Source organism: Haliotis rufescens, unplaced genomic scaffold, assembly GCF_023055435.1.
Source record: "Haliotis rufescens isolate VD_foot unplaced genomic scaffold, xgHalRufe1.0.p SCAF_39, whole genome shotgun sequence".
Classification (NCBI taxonomy): Eukaryota; Metazoa; Mollusca; class Gastropoda; order Lepetellida; family Haliotidae; genus Haliotis; species Haliotis rufescens.
In genome coordinates this window covers 3,497,252-3,520,418 of record NW_025964101.1, presented here as the reverse complement: position 1 = coordinate 3,520,418, position 23,167 = coordinate 3,497,252, and the positions used below count along the sequence as shown (strand labels likewise).

General features: G+C 42.8%; 2 protein-coding genes across 7 annotated transcripts; one reads left to right on the top strand and one right to left on the bottom strand.

The window, feature by feature from the left end:
- Positions 1 to 1,705: 1,705 nt before the first annotated feature.
- Positions 1,706 to 9,746, top strand: LOC124149185. 6 transcript variants are annotated; one of them, XM_046520599.2, is made up of 3 exons: positions 1,706 to 1,794; positions 3,130 to 3,352; positions 7,805 to 9,746. In XM_046520599.2, the coding sequence occupies exons 2-3, from the start codon at positions 3,146 to 3,148 to the stop codon at positions 9,332 to 9,334; spliced, it is 1,737 nt and encodes a 578-aa protein (XP_046376555.2). In that variant the 5' UTR covers positions 1,706 to 1,794; positions 3,130 to 3,145; the 3' UTR covers positions 9,335 to 9,746. The 6 variants fall into 6 exon arrangements, with proteins under 6 accessions (XP_046376555.2, XP_046376557.2, XP_046376556.2 ...); XM_046520601.2 differs by lacking the exon at positions 7,805 to 9,746 and adding an exon at positions 7,577 to 7,710 and having other exon boundaries at positions 3,130 to 4,854; XM_046520600.2 differs by lacking the exon at positions 7,805 to 9,746 and having other exon boundaries at positions 3,130 to 5,316.
- A 3,059-nt stretch (positions 9,747 to 12,805) lies between these two features.
- Positions 12,806 to 21,199, bottom strand: LOC124149186. The gene is made up of 3 exons (XM_046520602.2): positions 20,988 to 21,199; positions 17,243 to 18,309; positions 12,806 to 15,432 (listed from the first exon to the last, which is right to left on the bottom strand). The coding sequence occupies exons 1-3, from the start codon at positions 21,138 to 21,140 to the stop codon at positions 13,224 to 13,226; spliced, it is 3,429 nt and encodes a 1,142-aa protein (XP_046376558.2). The 5' UTR covers positions 21,141 to 21,199; the 3' UTR covers positions 12,806 to 13,223.
- Between the last annotated feature and the right edge of the window lie 1,968 nt (positions 21,200 to 23,167).

Here is a 23,167-nt window from a genome sequence, read left to right as displayed (position 1 = left end):
GCATCGATCCACGCAACTGGGATCGATGACATGCATCAACCAAGTCAGCGAGTCTCAATAATTTGACATACATCTCGGGTAATCTGTAGGGTACGTTCCGATTAATAGTCCAACATGCCTGCTATCATTGCCCCATGAGGACTCCGGGGAAAAAAGAATATATTTATTATGAAAACAAAACCAATCACCCAATCCCCCCTCTTTTGAAAGTCACTTTGGGTAGCGTCAAATTGTTCATGTGCGTCACGGACAAGTTGTCTGGGGTTGTTATGTTTGTTCAGACCGCCTCTGTGATCTTGTGGTAGAGCGTCCGCCCGGAGAGCGGACGGTCCGGGGTTCGATCCCCGGCCGCGTCATACAAAAAGACGTTAAAAGATGGTACTTGTTGTTACCCTGTCTGGCGCTCGGCATTAAGGGGCTAAAACAAGGACTGGTCGGCTCGGAGTCAGTATACTGTGTCTGAGTGGGGTAGTCATGTTAAACTGCAGCATGGTATCTCAGTGAGCTAGCACTATAAATCGGTTTCAGTCTGGACTAGTACAAGCAGCCACACAAACACACACACGTACATGCACGTCGCTATTATATATGCACTTATAGTGCAATAATCTTGGACGCGACGTTACACCCCATTTCGATCACCTCACCTCACCTCACCTCACCTCACCTATGTTTGTTCAAGTTAGTGATGCAACTTGACCACACATCGCCACTGTCACAGTTGCTGAAACTGGTTAGCTCATACGAAATCTTATACTCCTATTATGCTAGATCATGGGATGATAGTGAGCGTGTGTTGTTTTACGCCGTCTACACCAGCTGCCTCACAGCGGCCTGTGAAAATGTATATGTTTTTGGTTTTTTTGCGACTGAATATTTTTAGACAGCGCTCCAAAACATACATTTTTTTCCCTTGGAAAGCAGAAGCCGACAAAATAAAAAAGGTTCAGACAATCTTGCATGATTGGTGAGCGATTTATCGTCGGATCATGGGTTTTCGGAAATCATATGTTTCCGGACGGCCATGTTTATCGCAATTATTCCCGCTATCAAAAAGGGTGTGGCATCACACAGACATTGTAAATACCCCGAGGATGGTTTGTTTTTTAGAAAAGGTTTTCTTTGAAGTGAGTGAGATGTTTTACAGTTGTTTATGTGATTATCGAGAAAACTACCAATGTCCGAAAACCCATAACACGATGATACTTGTAATAATCACACGGTAAATTTGTTGATAATAATTAATGCAAAAGATGTATACCAATAATTGTATCCACTGCACTATGCATGTGAATGAACGACATCTTTAATTTTATCGGGGTATGAAGATTCCGATCAGCAATGCACTGCCATCATTATGTTAATGGTAATCGGTCGTTCAGATAATAGTACATGGGCACAAAACCAATCGGAACATCATTGTCGAACATTATCGGTGCTAGCTGTATTTTCGAGAACCGATTCAAAATTTGGGAACACATTTTACATACGAGGTAAGTGCGGTGCGACTCTCGCAAACCCAATTTGATTAAATAAGATTACAATCGACTTGAATAGGAACGTGATAAAATTCCCCTACTGCAGGCAACGCATCATTTTGCCTTATCAATAATTCCACATAATCCTTGACGTTATCCATTGCGAGAACACTACCCGAAAACACAATGACATTCGAACAAACACATTGAACGTAAATTGTCGAGATATTTCTGAATGAAAAACCCGTCGACTGCGCGGAATGCGGATTGTGTATCAAATTTGACAATATTTACTATTGTCGTTGTAGATTTAAAGGTAAACAGTTGGTCATTGTACATGGAGAAATGATTGCCATCCTATCCGAATGGTGTTACATATTATTTTCTAGCCTTGTAGCATCACCAGAGTTGCGGGACCGAATGTTTCTTCACCCTGTAATCACTGCACTTCCGTGGTTGTGCAAGAAGTTACTCCCCTTTTTAGGAAATCTCTTGCGCTCATTTTATTAACGCTTTGTTAAGTTTTTTTATATTTACGTTGTCACATGATTATTGTTAATTTCAACATACATTTCACATGTGAGTAACTAATATTCACGAACATTTAGAGTTCTAAATTACTTTGGATTAATTTGTTGGCTGCTCGTGCTTTTGTCACTTGGTTGTATGGTCTAAATACAGGACCAAAATAGTTAAAAGATGGGGGCCAAAGATGGCATGTGTTTCATGTTGTTGCCCTGCCTAGCTGTCGGCATAAGATTATAAAACAAGGACAGGTCAGCTTGGAGTCTGTATAGCTGAGTGTGTTGTTCTCGACCTTGGTACCATTGATATGTACCTGGGGTAAAAGACCCGTGAAGATTCCGGGGTAGAATAGGTCTTCAGCAACATGCCGTAAAAGGCGACTATGCTTGTCGTAAAAGGCGACTAACAGGTCGGGTGGTCAGGCTCGCTGACTTGGTTGATACATGTCATCGATCCCAATTGCGTGGATCGATGCTCATGCTATTAATCACTGGATTGTCTGGTCCAGACTCGATTATTTACAGACTGCCGTCATATAACTGGAATATTGCTGAGTGTGGCGTTAAACAACAAACCAACCAACCAAACCAACCAACCAAACCAACCTGGGGTAAAAAGTGATATATGGAATTGTACCGAGAGTTATGTTTGTACCTAGCTTCTCTCTCTTGATACCCAGGGTTTGAACGCCGCTAGTTTCATACAGTCATGAGAAATTCTGCTTGGTCCAAGAAGCTTGGCTAGTCATTGTCCATGGGATGTCATGAATGTAGTGAAAATGGCGCTCAGAGCAGAGTTAGGGCCAGTAGGTGCAATAGTTTGGGGCACAGACAGGAAACATGCAGAAATTCAAACACACAAAATCTGCAAGTTAAGTGAAGCAGTACTTAATATTGTGACTCGAATATTGCAAAAGTTGTGATGTCATGAGGTAGGCATATTGTGACATCTCTGTTTTTCTACTCGTCCTTGTTACCATGGTTACCTAGTGTAAAATATTATTAAAGATGGTCAAAGCTGCTCATCATATCTCAGTGACTTATGCGGATGGCATGTTCCCATACAAGCAGTTGTTGGAAAAGCACAGTGGAACAGATTTCCTAATCTCTGCTTCTTTTCATCCTAGGAAGAAGCAGAGGAATATGGAGAAGCAGTACTCAGTGGAGTTCTTTGCCTCCTTTGTGGAGCAGCTTCAGGACGTGTGTCGCAACTACCTCCACTTCAGTCAGTTTGTGGAGGTCAGTGGCTATGTGTGTGTGGAGATTGACAACATGAAGAAGGAGAGATACGTCCTCAGTGAACTGCTACAGAGCAGTGGTAATGTGGTCAGTGAGAGCTACTGCACAAAGGCATTCAAGACTCGAGGGAACAGATCTGCCTCTGGGAACTCAATGGGCTTCTATGAAACTAGTCTTTCGAACAGAATTCCCCGGTCAAATGAACAAAGTCAAATCAATTCTAGAAGTAAACTGTTAACTAGGCAAGAGGAGGTTCTGCAAACATTTCCTTCATTGTCTGATTCAAGAAGTCTTCACAATGTGAATGCCATGTCCACATTCTCCAGTGACTTGGTTCAGGAACAAAACATGGTGGCAGATCCTGTGTTTTCCAGGTCATCCTCATACACTGCCATTCCACTATCTGGGAACAGTGTCGCATCAGTCCCCCCAGAACAAACACAAACAAGAACGCCTACACATTCCATATTTACCGGCATTGCTCCTTTTGGAAGAGAAAGAGTTGGACAGACGTCTGGAGAAAGTCACGACTTTGTATCTCATAGTCCGACTTCCTCAGCCTCAAGGTCAAGTTTCACTTATGACACAATCCAAGATGAATCTGAAGAAGCTTCCGTATCTATTCCTAAGAGACTAGCTGAAACCATTTCAGGGACTTTTAAAACAGAACCAGAGGCTGAGGAGGTGATCGACTTGGACTTGTTTGAGGATGACCCGGATGAGAGCCAGTGCAGTATCATTGATTCCAATCAAGGCGGAGGATTTAGCGAGAACAGTCCATCCAGTGCACTTGTTCCAAAGAATCCCAAGAAGACAAATCCAGGGACATTGAAAGTCATGAAAAGTTCACTGAAACAGTTCAAAGGTTACTACTATGATAGATATGGCCAAGACATTGATCCCCTGACAACTGAACCAGAGGAGCTGGATCAAATCCTCCTTGATTTCTTTCAAGGAACCAGGAAGAAGAACGGTGCTGAGCCAAATCCAGGATCTCTGAAGACGATGCAGGTGTTCCTGGAGAGATACCTGAAAGAAGGCGGCTACCCGTACTCCATTACCAAAGATGCACGCTTCAAGTCGTCCAGGAACTACATCAAGATGAAGATGGAGGACTTCAACAAGAACAAGGTCGTGCAGAAACCCATCCCAGTGGATGAGAATGACATTGAGATCATGTTCGAGAGGAATGTCATGGGTGACTACAATTCTGAGTCTCTTCTCAACACTGTGTGGTTCCTGAATTCGAAGTATTTTGGTTTAAGGGGAATAGCAGATCACTTCAATCTGAAATGGGGGGACATCAAACTGAAAGTGAACGACCAGGGGAAGGAGTATGTGGAGAGGGCATTGAGTACAAACTTCTGTCTCAAGGTGTTCGCCAAGCCTGACAACCTAGACCGGTGTTTCGTCCACTTCTTCAAACAATATCGGTCAATGAGACCTAAGCTAGCTATGGATGATGGGTCTCCATTTTACCTGAAGTCCGTGAGAAACATGTCCTCAGACAGGTGGTACCTACCTGAGCCACTGACTTGGTCTTGTTACACAAAGCTGTGGAGAAAGATGGTTTCAAATGCAGACCTGCCATTCCGGAAGAAAATATTTTGAAGGTGCCTATGTTGAAAATCCAGACATTTCGAGGCCATGAGACATTGCATGAATAATATACTACTTGTTTTGAAGCAGTTTGCCAATACTTTGCTCACAAGTCACACATTTCCATTACAGTGTTGTAATAATTGATTGAACGTACTAACGTTTCTGTTCAATTGTTCCAATAGCAAGTCAACAGAATAACATTTTTGCGACTGAAAATCGTCAGAACTGAGTCCTACTTCCCTGCACTCCTTATCTTGATCATGTTCCTTGGTCTTTTAGAATATGAGGTATTTTATATTCTGCTTAAAATTGCTTCATTGTCGAACTTTTGAAAAGGCCAAGCTTTGTCTTATCAACTTGATAAAACAAGTTGGCTAAACTGGATCAAGATTACTTATGTTCCCTTTGAAGATCTGGGTTAGATTTGGTCTTCTTCAACCCATGCTTGGTGCAAGAAGTGGCTAACGGGATCAGGTAGTCAGACTCACCGACTTAGTTGATGCATGTCATATTCTATCCCAATTATGTTGATCATTGATTATGATCCTCGTTTCACAAAGTGATCGTAGTTATGACTGTTGTAAGCATGGTAAATATATGTTGGTGTATAGGAATTACTACAGTTGTAGTGTTAAGATCGCTTTGTGAATCAAGGATCTGGGCCCACTTGCACAAAGCGATCTTAGTGCTAAGACTGTCGTAAGCCTATGTTAATGTATTGGAGTTTCAATCATCTTAGTGCTAAGATAGCTTTGTGCAAGTGGGCCCTGGTTGTCATCTGGCCCAAAAAGGTATTTTTTACCTGTTCTCTTGATGCTGTTGAGTACTGACCGATGTAATACATTAACCATGATGGCATGAACCAAAACCCATCTTTCACCATCTCACTTGTCTTGTTGATTTTCAAATATGCAATTTTCTTTTGATTGATGGCACATGGCACTGTCAGATAATGTTTTAGTTTAGTTTACAATATTGTTTTACTCTGAGTGATATTCCATGGTGAATAGGTCAAGTTCTATAGGTTTCTTATTCGGGTCAAGTTCTAAAATAAAAAATGGTTTTGTTTGCCCATAAATGATTGACCCACCATGCTTCTCTCAACTCAAATAATTTTGTGACCATTTTACTTGCCAATTATTTTTTAATCTGTCAAGATTGACGCATTTTGATAACAAGGGAATTTACTGCTTTATCAGTTTATCAAAAGTTGCTTAATGGGTACCATTAATGTTGTATAACAGTGTATAATAGGTTCCCGAACCACAAAGTTGTCTTAGGGCTATGGCTGTTGTAACTCCGTTCATTCACATAGAGGGGGCACAGGTGGCCCAGTCGTCTAAGGTGTCGTGATTCGCTGTGCAGAGTTGCATCCCTCGGGCACGCCAGAAACCTATGATTGTGGGTTCGAGTCCCGGTTTGCCCCGATTATGTTTCTAGGTTTGTCAGCAACTTACCCGTGCTCGTGGGTTTCAACGAAATGGTAAATGTCTGAGACCTGCATCACTTTGGGCTTTCCTCCCACATTCAGCTGACACGCTGTGATATAACTGGAATAATGTTAAAAGTGGCGTTAAACCCAACTCACTCATTCACATAGACGTTTGATAATCGTAGCGCTATTCATGCTAAAGATCGCTTTGTGGAAAGGGACCTTGATTCATATGATTTTGCCTGTGATTAATTTTAAGTATAAATTTATTTTCCCAAAAATGTTTACGCTGATTGCTTAATCATGCTAATCTGAGACATGATATGGATACAGATAGATATGAAAGTGTAAAACAACAAAAACAGGGCCCAGTTCCACAAGGCGATCTTAGCACTACGCCTGTCGTAATCCTATGTTAAAGTATAAGAGTATGATCATCTTGGCACGAAGATTGCTTTGTGTATCTGGGCCCTACGACATTTGAAAGTCTATGTTAAAGTATGGGAGTTAAGATCATCTTAGTTCAAAGAAGGCTTTGTGGAACAGGGCCCTGGGCTCCGTTCCATGAAATAATCGTAGAGTTACAACAGTTGAAAGTCTATGTTAAAGTATGGGAGTTCCGATCATCTTAGTTCAAAGAAGGCTTTGTGGAACAGGGCCCTGGGCTCCATTCCATGAAATAATCATAGAGTTACGACAGTCGAAAGTCTATGTTAAAGTATGGGAGTTACGATCATCTTAGTTCAAAGAAGGCTTTGTGGAACAGGGCCCTGGGCTCTGTTCCATGAAATAATCATAGAGTTAGGACAGTCGAAAGTCTATGTTAAAGTATGGGAGTTACGATCATCTTAGTTCAAAGAAGGCTTTGTGGAACAGGGCCCTGGGCTCCGTTCCATGAAATAATCGTAGAGTTACGACAGTCGAAAGTCTATGTTAAAGTATGGGAGTTGCGATCATCTTAGTTCAAAGAAGGCTTTGTGGAACAGGGCCCTGGGCTCTGTTCCATGAAATAATCATAGAGTTACGACAGTCGAAAGTCTATGTTAAAGTATGGGAGTTACGATCATCTTAGTTCAAAGAAGGCTTTGTGGAACAGGGCCCTGGGCTCCGTTCCATGAAATAATCGTAGAGTTACGACAGTCGAAAGTCTATGTTAAAGTATGGGAGTTGCGATCATCTTAGTTCAAAGAAGGCTTTGTGGAACAGGGACCACCTTATCTTTGCAGCCTTGCTATGTAATGGTGTTTTGAGTCCCTGAAGTAGTTGGCACTGATGTGTAAGATAATCTCTTCTGATTACAGAGAGAGCCTTGATGGAGAGAGATGGAGAAGCAGTACTCCGTGCAGTTCTTTGCCTCCTTTGTGGAGCAGCTTCAGGACGTGTGTCGCAACTACCTCCACTTCAGTCAGTTTGTGGAGGTCAGTGGCTATGTATGTGTGGAGATTGACAACATGAAGAAGGAGAGATACGTCCTCAGTGAGCTGCTACAGAGCAGTGGTAATGTGGTCAGTGAGAGCTACTGTACAAAGGCATTTGAGACAAGTGGAAGATCTAAGCCTGTTGCGCAATATGCTCACATGGACTCTGACAGAGATCGTGAACAAATAAACAAGGAAAATATGTTACGACGAAATCATAGAAAAAGACCCTGTCCTAATCCTGTGTTGTACAGCAGTCGGGATACCTTGGATTCAGGACAATACACTCACTCTCCAATCCTTGGTGAGGAGGAGGCATCAAATGATGCTTTTTCACAGCCAGTTGAAGTTAAATTCCAGAAAACTCAAAATGTTGGTCTTGTAAGACAGTTCAACATCACAAAACCAGCAACACAACCTTTACCTACCAGTATTCACCATGATCCAATTTATCCTACATCATGTGAAGGTCCTTCAGCTGAAAGAACAGACGATTTTGAAAACTGTTATCAACCTACGATATCAACGAGTACTTCACCGTTTGTTTGTGGAACATCTACTGAATCTGGTCCAGCAGCTGAAAATCATTGTCTTGGTCCAGACTTCATGGCAAAGCCTGCAGCTGCTGATAAAACTGTAGAGAACAAAGAGGTCCTTGTGACTATACCCCAGAGAACATCAGAGGAGACACACCCCGAGTCGGTTGTGTCTGTTACAGAAGCTGATGAAGTTATAGATCTCGATCTGTTTGAGGATGACCTGGAACTTGATGAGGAGAGCTGTCAAGCTGCTCCAGGGATAGCTTCAGTTCATACTGCAGGCATAGTTCCAAACAGGAGGCTCCATTTGAGCCCAGGAACACAGGTGCTTGTCAGAAATTCGGTGAATCAGTTCAAAAGGTTTCTGTATGAGAAATATCAAGAAGACATTGATTTAGTTTTATGTCCTCCAGAGAAACTGAACATGCTACTGTTGGATTATTTGAGGGAGGCAAGGAAAGTTGACGGGGGTGAACTGAAGGGTCGGTCATTGAAGTGTGTCCAGGAACGTCTTGATATCTTCTTAAAGGATGCAGGCTACCCTTATTCAATCACCAAAGACAAAGAGTTCCAGTTATCCCGAGATTACCTCAAGAGGAAGATCATAGAGGATGGGAAGAACGTGTCCCAGAAACATTCACCAGTGGACAGTAACGACATCGAGTTGCTCTTCCAGACTTGCCAGCTAGGAGGACACAGTTTGGAAACACTCATCAACAGCATGTGGTTCCTCAACTCCAAGTTCTTCGGACTCCGAGGCCCGGCCTATCATGTGGACTTGAAGTGGGGTAATATTGTCCTGAGGACTAATCCTGAGGGTCAGGAATATCTGGAGCGGAAGTTGAATGATGCTTTCTCTCTCAAGGTTTATGCAAAACCTGATGATCCGTCAAGATGCTTTGTCAACATGTACAAGCAATACAGATATTTGAGACCAAAGATAGCTTTGGATGAAGGGTATTCATTTTATTTGAAGCATAGTAGGGCCACCGGCCAAGACAGCAGGTACCTTCCGGAGCCGATGGTTTATCATCAATTCACAAACATATGGAGGAAGATCGTTGTTGCTTCAGGTCTGCCGCTGAAGAAGAAGATCATGTGAACTCTCGCATATATTTCTGTTTACTGGGTTTACGGATTCACCGACACTAAACATTGGGAATGTGGAAGACAATACATTCTAGTTTTACGATTTTTGTATTACCGTAGAAAGTAAAGGATTAATTATATTTTCATTTCGATCAGAGGTAAATGAAAGAAATATGTAACAAACTTATAGGAAAAGGCTTGCAGAGGGTTTTTATGCAGGACTGTTTGTATAGTCAGTTTTATAACACCAACACTTACACAAACCCTCCAAACAGTGTTTTATGCAGGACTGCTTGTAAAGTTATCAGGGTCAGAATAGGTCTTCAGCAACCCATGCTTGCTGTAAAAGGCGACTATGCTTGTCGTAAGAGGCAACTAACAGTATCGGGTGGTCAGGCTCGCTTGACTTGATGCATGTCATTGTATCCCAATTGCATGGATCGATGCTCTTGATGTCAGTCACTGGATTGTCTGGTCCAGACTTGATTATTTCCAGACCGCCGTCATATAGCTGGAATATTGCTGAATGTGGCGTTAAACAACAAACAAAACAAAACAAAAAAACTGTTTGTACGGTCAGTTTCATATCACCAACACTTTATTTACAGAAACTCTCCATACAAACATTATGGAACATTTTGTATTTGGATTATACTTTCACCCTTTGATAATATTTAACATTTTGATGATTTCTGAGAAATAAATGGGATATGGTTCTTTGTAGAAATGTTTGATTGATATATACTCTGCAAAAAACCCGCAAAAGTAGTAAAATTGTAAATACCTGACAGTGTTGCCAATATCCATGCAAAATTTATACCAAAAATGAATTCATAATGAGGTTCCTCGAGACATTTGGTGAAAAGATGGAAAAATCTTAAAAACACAACCACGTGTGATCCTGGTGCGGAAATGCACTGATATGACATGCATGTGCAACAAAACTTGTTGGGCTTTAATAACGCTGGGTTTTCATTTGCATGCCATCACTATGTTATAGCAATCTTACAGCAAAAACATGCCATGACTGATGGAAGCTCAACACAACAACATCATCAGCCGACTGCATACAGGAGAATCATCTTCAGCTGTAGCCAGGTTTTTCCACAAAGCACCAGGCACCATTAAAAGACTGTTGAATCGTTACCAGACAAACGGAACAACACACGACCTTCCCGGATCCAGTCAAGAACATACAGCTATGTCACTTACGTGAAAGAACCACCATGGCCACCTCTATAACTACGACAATACAAGCATTGCGTACGATATCAGCCCCATCAGTGAGGAACTATGAGGTATTTGCGCTAGGAGACCAGTCTGAGGGGTCATTTTGACGGACCTGCATTGTCAGCTGCGACGTCATTGTCAAGGTCACAGGGTATGGCTACCACTGCAATGAAGACAAGTTTTGTTTGGTTTGCTCAAGGGTTCCATGTATTTAGTGCCATTGAACATGACTGGCATGAAGATATCTATGGTTCTCCATCTTACAAACTCGCTGACCAATTGTCAAGATTTCGCCAACCTACCTGGGACCTAAATGTCATTCTCATGGTCTTTAGACGAAAAGGACATAGAACACATCACCTGGAAGATAGTCTTCCTCCTGGATCTAGCTACAGCTGCTAGGGTCAGCAAGATACATGCACTCGACGTCAACAGAGTTCATCTCAGTCTTTGGGTACAATGTGTGAAGCCCATTTCTGGTGTCCCCCGCCGTGATATTGCTGGAATATTGCTAAAAGCGGCGTAAAACCATACTCAGTCAGTCAGTCAGTCATCTCAGTCTTTGCTGTGATTTATTTTGAAAAGAATCAGCTTCCAGGTCAACCAGACAGATTGTTCACCATCCCATTCCTGGCTTCCATTCTAAACCTGGAGGATCAGTAAGATATCTTGTTCTGCCCAGTCAGAGCACTCTGCGTCTACTTCAGGCTTCATCTATGCTCTGCCGATCATGGAAGAGGCTCTTCATTCCTTTGTCTTCAGCGGCCAACTCAGGCGTCTCCTTATGGTTACGTTACGTGAGACGATGCTCCACACCTTCACTGGAATTTTTGGAAGTCAGATGCGGTCTTCGCTTCACATTATTTCCGTTACCGATGTCCAAGTTCTCATCCACTTGGTCCGCTGGTCCTGGCACAACAACTGACGACAGCTCATCAATGCAGATACTCGATGCGCGTACCTGCTATCACAGATGGGTACTTCGTTTCTTGTAAACACTGAATAAATGATTGACAGCCACTCCTCTGTTAAGTATTGGTACACTTCAAGCACCCAGGGGGCGGTCGTTTAGCCTTGTGGTTAAAGCGTTGGCTGGTCATGCAGCAGACACAGGTTCGATTCCCTACATGGGTACAATGTGTGAAGCCCATTGCTAAAAGCGGCATAAAACCATACTCACTCTTTCACTCAAGTTCCTTGGAGAGAGTCAACACTCGTCAACATCACTGAAGTCGTCACAAGGCACGGCAGTTTCGACGGTGTCCTTAACCCATACCTGCTTACCTCTGCCTCGAGTATGTGATGTGGAAGTATTGGTTTGATGATCCTCTTATGGATGTTGTCAATCATTCCCTCTTCTCCTGTCTTAGCATGCTTCAATCCCACGGGCGTGATTGATAGCTTCGACAATGTGTGAAAAGAGGTGCCAAGCTGGTCAGCCTTGCCTCTTAGAGGGTATCTGGTAGAACTAATTGCCTGGAGACTTGGTTTTAAGTCGGGACAGAATAGGTTCCCCTCTTCAAAGTCGATCTTGAAACGATGTCCTACACAAAAGGATACAAGTTACAACGAATGTTATACCCAATTTCCCGACCTGTGTTAGTAGCGTAAAGGGGTCTTCACACTTGGTGTTCTACCCACTCTTGAGTCTATGTCTTTCAGACACTGTCACGCTGTCACACTGTTCTTATCACGAGCTTCCTCGTGTATATATCACGGTTGTTGTACACTACAGGCTAGGATATCTGCACCCACAGATCAATCGTGGGATAAAAGCATAGTGTGAGATACGATAAGTTTAAAAACTTTTACATTACATTAATTTTACATTAAATCTTACATTAAATTGTTGGAAACGTTGTTTTAGGACCTTTTCACATAAGGGTCGAAGTATACAACTAATGTAAAATTTTCAAAGTTCTCTTTGGCTAGCCAGTGCTCTCACACAATGTGACCACTGCCAGGGCCTAGTGGATAGAGCGTCTGCCTAGAGACCGTCTCCAGGGTGGTCGGCTTGGAGTCACTATACTTTCTGAGTGGAGTATCCCTGTTATACAGCATCATATTATCTCAGTGTTCTAGCACTATAATAAGACTCGCATAAGTCAGGACAAGCAGATACACACAGACAATTACACGTGCATGCACATTGCTATGGAAGTGCAATAATCTTGAACCCAAGGTTAGACCACATACACCACCTCACCTGACACTGTGAGTGACTAAACAATAACCGTAAGACAAAAAAACAAAACACACTTCAACTTAGTTTATTTGAAAACAAATATAAACAATTAAAAAATTGAAATTGCACAATTATTTCAAGTACTTTGATGACCTGACATATGCAATCAAATTGGTTTTATCTATTATGTAAATGATCCAGAATTAAATTGTTACATTTAAAACAAATTGTAGATACTACCCGATTAAAATAATTGATTTTGTTCAATACATTTGAGCAACAATATCCATCTTGCTGAGAAATAACATTTTGCACTTCAAACTTCAGCTTCATCACATTATTTTATAACTGCCCAATTTGGTCACAGAAGACTTCATAAAACTAATTTACTAATTTACATACATTGCAATATGTGCACACCCTTAAAGTATAGGTGTATTGAAATGTGGGCTTGATATCGTGGACACAAAGTATAGGATCCAAACAACTAGCCTACATCAACACTAGTGGGCCAGAGAAGACTTAAAACCAGTATTAACAGCAGCCCTGGAAAGTAAACTACATCAGAAAATCTGAATTCACTGGGTTCATCGAATATAGTGACGTTGTCCTGGATGAGACTCGGGTAAGGCGCCACTTGTGAGGCTGATGCAGGTGCTGGTCCTGGACCTTCCGGGACGAGAGGTCCCTTCAGTTCTGAAGTGAACCACCTGTCAGACAGCAGTGGTGCAGCTAGGTCTGTTGTTGGAGGAGACCTCCCGTGATCCACTGTAGCTACTGGAGGAGACCTCCCGTGATCCTCTGTAGCTATTGGCAAAGACCTCCCGTGATCCTCTGTAGCTATTGGCGAAAACATGCCGTGATCCTCTGTAGCTATTGGCAAAGACATGCTGTGATCCTCTGTAGCTATTGGCGAAAACATGCCGTGATCCTCTGTAGCTATTGGCAAAGACATGCTGTGATCCTCTGTAGCTATTGGTGAAGACATGCCGTGATCCTCTGTAGCTATTTGCGAAGACATGCCGTGATCCTCTGTAGCTATTGGAGAAGACAAGCCGTGGTCCTCTGTAGCTATTGGCGAAGACATGCCGTGATCCTCTGTAGCTATTGGCGAAGACATGCAGTGATCCTCTGTAGCTATTGGCGAAGACATGCTGTGATCCTCTCTTACAAAAAATGATTTGTGTCTGGTCAGTTCTGGATCTTCTGTTTTCATTGCAGAAGCCGGTATAGTTTGGTGTTCAGTGGCAGCTGCAGTGTTACGTGTAAACAGCAGTGAACAGTCATCTTTTGTTCCCACGTATGACTGCAGAATTGTAGAAAACTCAGCTCCAGTATCAGACATGTGGATGTGACTAGATAGTTCATGGGATGTTGACACACCAATGTTGGCAACAGTTGGCCTGTTTTGGACAGCTGACTCGATGTTCGTGACATTTCTTCTTGTGCTGGGAAAAGAACCTTGTGCATCGTTGTCTGTTGCAGCACTCTCATCCGAGTTCTGAGACTCATCTTTAGAGGCTTCATTCCCCCACTTAACACTACCATCATGAGGAGACCCTTTCTTTCCCGCACTTTCAGAATCTTTGGTCACAAAGCTGGCATGTTCTGGTTCCTTATCACTTGGGTGGATGTCTCCATGTGGCGCCACAGTGAGAGTCTGGGACAGGACCTCTGTATACTCCTCCTGCAGCAGGTGCCACAGACAAGAGAGAGTTGGTCGGTCGTCCGGGGTCTGGGCACAACACATATTGTAAAGTTCCCACATAGTGGAAATCTGTGAACATGTATGAATGTTCTGAAAGACTTTTCCAAGACTGAAAACATCACTGTCCTTTGTTGTTTCAGCATGAGCACACACTTCTGGGGCTATATATGTGAAGTTTTTCATGTCCTGACTCTCGTCATATGTGACTCCAGACTTGTATGATGCTGAACCCATGTCACAGTATTTAACCGTCGGCGGTGTTCCAGAAAGGTCAACAAGGATGTTATCTGGCTTGATATCATTAATGATGACGTCTTTGTCATGGATTCTTCCCAAGCCATCCACTAACTGACATGCGATGTGCAGCCAATGTTGTTTGGACAACGCTTTCTTTTTGTTGATGATGTCACGGAGTGTTTGCCCAGACCCAAAGAGCTCCAACACAATGTTGTGTCTTCCCACCACATCTTTCACTAATCCATAACAGATTGGAACATAGCCTGTAGGTCCCAGGTACAAAGTAATTCTGGTTTCATTGACGATATTCTCCATTGATCTCATGTTCACAAAGATTTCTTTCACCACAATATCTCTGCTGAGCCCTGGGGACACCGTCAGCGTTGCTGCGTACACCTGACCACAACACCCTGTGCCGATAACTTTGTCAGTGAGGCCATCTGGCTCAACTATGTAGTCGACCATGTGTGAAGGAAGAGTTGGAATCTTGATGTGCCAGAACTCCGAAGACATGCTGAAGGAAGGTCCACACACCCTCTTGAAGACGTACTCAGAAGGAAAGGGTTCCCGGCCGGCTAGCTTGTCCTCATCGTGGTCAAGGGTGGACAGAGGGCTGACGTCATGATAATTGTGGAAGGCTTGTCCAAGAGAGGCACGCGGTGGAGACAGGATGCTCAAGGTGGGAATGTCCAGGATGTCATCCTCGTGGCTGAAGAAATCGTCCCAGAGGGAATTTAAAGATGTTCCTATCCTGTCGATAGCCAGAAAAGTAAGATGTCACGTACAGATAAAAGTCTTTGTTTTACATAAACAAATAAATAATACATTTAAAATATGGGTCTTTTCATCTGCACAATAACACTACTGTTATTCGCTATGTGAACACTAAATCACAGAAAAAAAATGTCATGGAAAATATTTCCAATGGCTTAATTTACAGTAGACATATATTTGGAGTAATTATTTTTATAATTTATTTTTAGCTTGCATGTGACCAAAACAAATATCCAACTTTCCCTTCACGTCGAGCAGTATTCCAGCAGCTCCAGCCTTTGGAGTCTACATTTCACATACTTTACGAACGATCAAGCATGCTCGTTCTCAAAGAGTTTTATACGACTCTTGCTCAAAAGTTGTTTGGTCAAAGTTACACTACCCAAGCCCCAGTGAAGCTTTGAAAACGTTTTATGGAAGACATGTGGAAGTCATTTCCAAATCTGACGCATCAATGACAAAAATGATGGGGGACACAATTCCCTTTCTTGACTTGTACCATGTGTTCCCGTGTTCTTTCAGGTTAAAGAATGTGCATGTTTTTTGTGGGTGAGGTGAGGTGAAATGGGGTTTAACGTCGCGTCCAAGATTATTGCACTTATATAGCGACGTACATGTACGTGTGTGTGTTTGTGTGGCTGCTTGCACTTGTCCGGACTGATGCCGATTTATAGTGCTAGCTCACTGAGATACCATGCCGCAGTTTAACATGAATACCCCACTCAGACACAGTATACTGACTCCGAGCCGACCAGTCCTTGTTTAAGCCCCTTAATGCCGAGCGCCAGACAGGGTAACAACAAGTACCATCTTTTAACGTCTTTTGGTATGACGCGGTCGGGGATCGAACCCCGGACCTTCCGCTCTCCGGGCGGACGCTCTACCACTAGACCACGGAGGCGGTCCATGTTTTTTGTGACGGATGCCACTAGTGGGCAGGATACGCCCATCTTTTCGCGAACACCTGGTATCATCAATATTTGATAGTGATTCACATATGATATGTGAAAGCCTGAGACCTGCATCACTTTGGGCTTTCCTCCCACATTAAGCTGACGCCGCAATTTAACTGGAATACTGTTAAAAGCGGCGTAAAACCAAACTCACTCGCTCACACATATGATATAATCGGAATCGTACAATCGACTCAACTTATAGCAGATATTTCTTATGAATATGGAAAGAGTTTTGTCGTTTTTATGTACCAACTGTACAAACGTGCCTGTAAATAATTCCATATTCTACACACATACAAATAATGGTCAGTTGAACGCGTCCTCTACATTGTGCGTAGTACTTAAACATACAGCAAGTTGTCTGCCATGCGTGTCTGTTGATTCAAGTCATGTTAGTTTTGCATTAATTTTCAGTCATGTGTTAATAGTAGTTTACAGTGCTAGGTCAAGGATGGGAAGTGTTGGAGACGCACCTTTCTGCGGAACTGCTATGTTTGAAACAAAGACCTTCAATCAAATCATCGTCACAGTGGAAATTATCTATATTAGCCGACTTTGGCACCTCTTTTTTGTGGATAAATATGATAATGTATGCACAATGGTTGAATTATTCTCTCATAAATTAAACTCTCGAATGTCCCTAAGCAACTCGTGTTACATGTATGTTACATGGTATTCTAGCTTTCGTGAACACCCGGTGTTAATACTGCTTTTCAGTGATCCATTCATACAATTTTCACCGCTAGTTTGCCTTCTACGCCCAATGGAATCTGTTTCAGCAGATAATCGAGACTGGTTATTCTCTGACGTTGATATTTTATATTTATATACCTGCATGGTCTGTTATCCTGCCTGCAGATGCTCCTCTCAGACATAGGATTGCACTGCTTCATGTCTGTCAAGGACTCTCTGACTTCCTCTGGTTGGTTCATCGATGTAGTGGTAGCAGTGTGTGGAGCAAAGCCACCAGATGGTTTAGTAGATCCAGGAAGCACAGGGGTGTTAAACAGATTTGACCAGAGAGTTTTCTCTTCTCTGTAACCACCATTAAGCAATGGCTTGCACATTGTCTGTAATAGGGTGCCTTTGAGTGTCTTTGGAATATCAGAGATTGAGTTGAATTTGGATACTTCCCAGAGTAGGCGCTCCAGACTTTGCGCATCATTCTTGCTAAGATCGGTTTGCATGGAGGCATCAGCTGCATCTGACAAGGACTTTGTGACGACGTCTTCGGCACCACCAACACACGCCTCCCTCGCAACGACTGTTCTATTGCCCTGGGTCTGTTCATGATGGTTCTTCCAATCTACCACGTGGTGTCTCAAAGGCATGTGGCCATCTTGGTTTCGAGCCATATTGGTCCTGTTTGAAAGGCCATCGTTCCATGCTTTGTTGGCTACAGATTTGCTGTGGTTTGTATTGTTTGTAGCAGGATCTCCTTGGTGTGTCTGTTCCCTGACACGTGACTTGACTGAATTGGTTGGACGTTTGCTTGATTTCGGCTTGGCGCGTTCTTGGCATTTAGAAATCCCCTGCTGCGACCTTGGTCCGGTTAGTAAGGACTTTTGGTCTTCCTTGGTATTGCCATTGTTATTCTTGTTTAGATTGGCCATTAAGCACATGTGAACATTTCTCATACTGATGGCATCATCAATAAACGAGTTGGAAGATTTGTCATGAGTTCCAGAATACACACTCCACTCCCTCAGCTCCTCCCAGTACAGGTCCTCCATCACCTGGATCTGCGATCGACCTGCCTGTTGACCTGGTGCCCTGCTGGGACTTGCCCTGAAGTACTTCATGTGCTGACTGGCCAGGTCCTTCAGGGTGGCTGAGACCATGTCGGGGTGGGTGTCCTCAAGCCAGTACCAGGGTGTGAGCGGACTCCGCCGGGCGGCCTGTATAAAAGGAAACGTCAATTTGAACACTGGAACATTTATTTTTATATATTCGTGTTATAGTGAGTGAGTGAGTGAGTATGGTTTTACGCCGCTTTTAGCAATATTCCGGCTTTATCACCGCGGGGGACACCAGAAATGAGCTTCATACATTGTACCCATGTCGGGAATCGAACCCGGGTCTTCGGCGTGACGAGCGAACGCTTTAAAGGGGAAGTGTACACGCAAAAATCACTTTCTTTCTTTTTCTAAACAAAACGCAATTTTAGAATTAATTAGTATCTATGTTTGAAAATATACACTAATTTTTTTTCACAGTGAAAGTAGGAAGCTCACAATAGTGTTAAAATGATATGCCGTTATGAGGCCTTCGTTTTACGAGCGAAATAGGCCTGAGTTATCCCCCTTAGATTATGACGTAATTGGTGCCAATTCAACTGGGTCCCTGTCTATTCTCAACGCAAAAGATATCAAGGACCAGTTTGCGGTAAAACAACATGGTCTACGACACACTCCGGCGCAGTAGTGACTCAGCATAACACAATTCTGGCTGACATCTGAGACGCTAGAATCACAAAACTGTACCTACACCACGTGAAGCGGCTCTAACAAAGCATGATGACGTCATAATGTTTATCAATTGGCACCAATGACGTCATATTGCAAGGGGCATAAGCCATGGTGTTTTTGTTATGGAAATAGAACACTTGGTAAATGTGAAAAATATAAATCGTTTTAATGCAAAAAATATGTTAATTAAATATGATGTTTTTATATTTTTGTCTATGACACTTCTATGTTAACACTTTTAATGTGGAAATAGTACAAGAAAAATTGGTTCATTTCCGTGTGAACTTGCCCTTTAACCACTGGGCAACCCGACTGCCCATATTCGTGTTATACTCGAGGATCACACTTTACTGAACATGCGCCATCATCTGTTGCAGCATAGGTTTGTGTTTGTTTGTTTCTTTCTTTGTTTTTTAACGGCACGTTCAGCAATATTCCAGCTGTATAACGGTGGTCTGTAAATAATCGAGTCTGGACAAGACAATTAAGCGATTGATATCATGAGCATCGATCTACGCAGTTGGGATACGAAGTCATCCATCAACCAAGTCAGCGAGTCTGACCACCCGCTTCCGTTAGTCGCCTCTAACGTCAAGCATAGTCGTCTTTTACAGCACGCGTGGGTAGGGAAGTTCTTTTCTCTACCCGGATCTTCACGGATCGTTGCAGCAGGCGGTGTAATGTGTGCTATGCCTCTATCTTGTGATTCGGGTCGTTGAGAAACTTAATGCAATTTGAGTCAGCAGATAAACAAGGGGTTTTGGGGATTGATAATTAGTTAGAGCCCGGTATCTGTTTAATTTCTTCTTCTTTTTCACCAGTTATTTTAAAGTACTGACAACAGCGACTAGAAGATGGCTCAAGGTGGTTGAGGCTGACCCCTCTTTGCAGCCAGGATAGAAAAAGGATGAAGTTATTCTAACTTGTTTCTCCTTTGATGTTTCCACCAACAGGCAACCAAACAAGAAAGTCATTTTAACTCTTATACTTTGACGAGGACTATCAAGAGCGTTATCAAAACCGCAGCTTGCTGGGAAACAAACATGACAAATGTGTGAGTTAGTTAAACTGTCTGCAGGTTCCAACATCCGCATGTATACACACTTACTCTGTATTCATCTGGGGGCACGGGTGGCCCAGTCGCCAGAAACCTATGATTGTGGGTTCGAATCCCGGTTCGCCCCGATTATGTTTCTCGGTTTGTCAGCACCATACCCGTGCTCGTGGGTTTCACCGAAGTGGTAAACGTCTGTAAACCTGCATCCCCTCGGGCTTTCCTCCCACATTAAGCTGACACGGCGCGATATAACTGGAATACTGTTAAAAGCGGCGTTAAACCCAACTCACTCACTCACTGTATTCATCTGATGAAGGGACAAGCAGTAGCCATGAAGCGTCCTTACAAACTACATGTAGAAAGAACTTGTTATCCATGAAAGTGTCATGTCTTCGCGTTCTTCCAACTTCTAAACTCTGTTTCTCCTATCTTATCGCGAGGTAGTGTATGTTTACATTATCCTGCATTTCGAGCTGTCAAATATAGTTCATCTTTTTATCACAGTATAATTTATCGTACGGAAGGATAGTACTGAGTGTAGTTTACATGGGCTACGGAATAAGAAGCTAATATGTGTATCCAGTTAGAATAAGCTCCCCTGTAGCCTCTGTTGTTGTCGCACGAGGCGACAAAATGGATCGGATGGCCAGCAACTTGGTTGATTGGGTGTCATCATACTCTAACGTCAGTGGATTGTCTTGTTCAGACTCGAATATTAACAGACCGCCGTCATATAGCTGGAATATTGCTGAGTGCGGCGTTAGACAACAAGCAAAGACAATTTACAACAAATAAACATGCTTTTTGTCGCTGTTTGGTGTCACTATACTAGAAACTGAATGCCAAGATACGATCTGATAACGACAGTTAAAACTGTCATTTTAGGCTCCCAAGTTAATTTTCCATTTGATTGAATGAGTTGGGTTAATCACGGAAGTGATCTAAGAGTTGCGTCCCTTAGCTGTCGTTCGAATCCGTGAGTATACGATAATAGAAAATGTTTGTTATCTTCTTATCGAAATGGTGAAGTAAAAAGTGTTTATCAACTTACCATTTGACCTTCGTCGAAGATGACATCCATTGTTTTATTGGTAGGTTTGTGGTCGTCCATTGTCACTTTGAGCAGACGACATGTGTGAAGTCGACACCAATGCGGTCGATGTAGATACTGTGGGTTGTATGACGTGACTGTCGGAGCTGTCATCAACTTTGTGACCGTATGGACAATGGCGTGACGTCACAAACGTATCCAAGTTTGCGATTCTCGCTGAACACGCCACACGATATTTGAGATATTTGCCATGAAGTTAAGAAAAGGGTAAAATATTTGGACATACGTCAGGGAAGCTCGCTCATATGTTTTAAGCATGTCCAGTATTGTTATTATAAAGTGTTATTTTAGTCTAGACTGAAGTCTGTGACGTAATAAAAGTATGACCTCACAATGCAGTGACGATTATGAAGAATGTTGAACAATTGACTTAAGTATGTTTTTGCGTTTATGGAGGTAAAAGCCGGACTGCAATTTGCATAAATATATACGTCAAAAACAAACTTCATAGATTGCTTATTTAATCATTAAGGGGCAAGTTCATATGACAAAGAACATTTTTCTCGTACTTTATGAAAAATACGTTTTTAAACATTTAAACTAATTCCAAGATTTCGTTTCCTACATGAAAAAAAGTGACTTTTGTGTGTGCATTTCCTCTTTAATTTACACAAAAAAATAACACAATACAAAATCAGTGACATCGTCCAGAGCAATAATGCAACAAAATGTCCGTTCATTGTAGCATCGTCCAGTCAGGAAACCGAAGTCCGTTTGTGGGAATGGCCGATTTTCGATTTACGGAAACACAATCGCTTGCAATTTACATGTATTTATTAATCGATTAAACATAGAAGCCATCAGTTTGCATTTATCTATAAATAGTAGGCGCGGGTTGCCAAGTCGTGTAGGGCGCCGTAATTCGCTGTGCAGAGTTGCGTCCCTTGGGCACGCCAGAAACAAAGACTGTAATGATTGTTTTGAATCTTGGTTCCCCTCGATTATGTTTCTGGGTTTGTCAGCACCATAACACTGCTCGTGGGTTTTACCAAACTTGTACACGTCTGAGATCTGCATCATTTTCGGACTTCCCTCCCACAAGTTGACATATAACTGAAATTCTGTGAAATGCGGCGTAAAACCCAACTCACTCACTCATGCACGCACGCACGCACGCACGCAATTTCTCACTACACTCACGCACGCACGCACGCACGCACGCACGCACGCACGCACACACACACACTCACAAATAGTTATGATGAATTGTTAATTCGTGTGTGGCACAACTTTGTATCACGCATGCGTGTATCGCATGGCAGTCATCAGGGTTGGAACGCGTGTCAAAATAGGTCCAAGCAATCCACTGCTGGTCGTAAGAGGCGTCTAAAGAGGATTGGGTGGGCAGGCCCCGTCACGTCGTTGATCATGTGCCATTGTGCCAAGGTAGTGTGGATGGTTACTCATGTTTCACTTGTGACTGAAGTTGTTTTTGTTGTTTTTTTCTGGTCCAAGCTCAGTTATATACGTGGGGCTGTGATACGGCTGGACTATTTCAGACTGTCACGTTAGGCTTTATTTATTGACCCTATTATTGATTCTAAATATGACTTGTATCGACTCCAATATCCACTGATCGGCTTTTTACAAATGTTTTCGCGATAATTCACCATTACGTTTTAAAACGCTGAAAACAATTAATGTCAGGATCGCCATTCTCATGACTCGGCCTCTGTGTCGGCAGGGGGCACGGGTGGCCCAGGCGTCTAAGGCGCCGCAATTCGCTGTGCAGAGTTGCGTCCCTTGGCGTGCCAGGAAAATATGATCGTGGGTTCAAATCCCGGTTCGCCGCGATTATGTTTCTAGGTTTGTCAGTCCCATACCCGTGGTTGTTGGTTTTACCAAAGTTTTAAACGCCTGAAACTCGCATCACTTCAAGCCTTCCTCCCACACTATAAGATGACAAACCGGGATAACTGAAATACTGTTCAAAGCAGAGTTAAGCTCTTTCACAATATTCCAGCAATATCACGGCGGGGGACACCAGAAATGAACTTCACACATTGTACCCATGTCGGGAATCGAACCCGGTTCTTCGGCGTGACGAGCGAACGCTTTAACCACTAGGCTACCCGACTGCCCCTCTTTCACATGAATTCGCCATAAATTTTTTTTGGTCT

Coding starts and splice junctions, on each gene's coding strand:
- LOC124149186 (XM_046520602.2), bottom strand. CDS start 21,140: ATGACAGCTCCGACAGTCACGTCATACAACCCACAGTATCTACATCGA. Junction 18,310..20,987: donor TCTTCGACGAAGGTCAAATG/GTAAGTTGATAA, acceptor CCTTTTATACAG/GCCGCCCGGCGGAGTCCGCT. Junction 15,433..17,242: donor CAGGATAACAGACCATGCAG/GTATATAAATAT, acceptor GGCTATCGACAG/GATAGGAACATCTTTAAATT.
- LOC124149185 (XM_046520599.2), top strand. CDS start 3,146: ATGGAGAAGCAGTACTCAGTGGAGTTCTTTGCCTCCTTTGTGGAGCAG. Junction 3,353..7,804: donor GTGAGAGCTACTGCACAAAG/GCATTCAAGACT, acceptor TACTGTACAAAG/GCATTTGAGACAAGTGGAAG.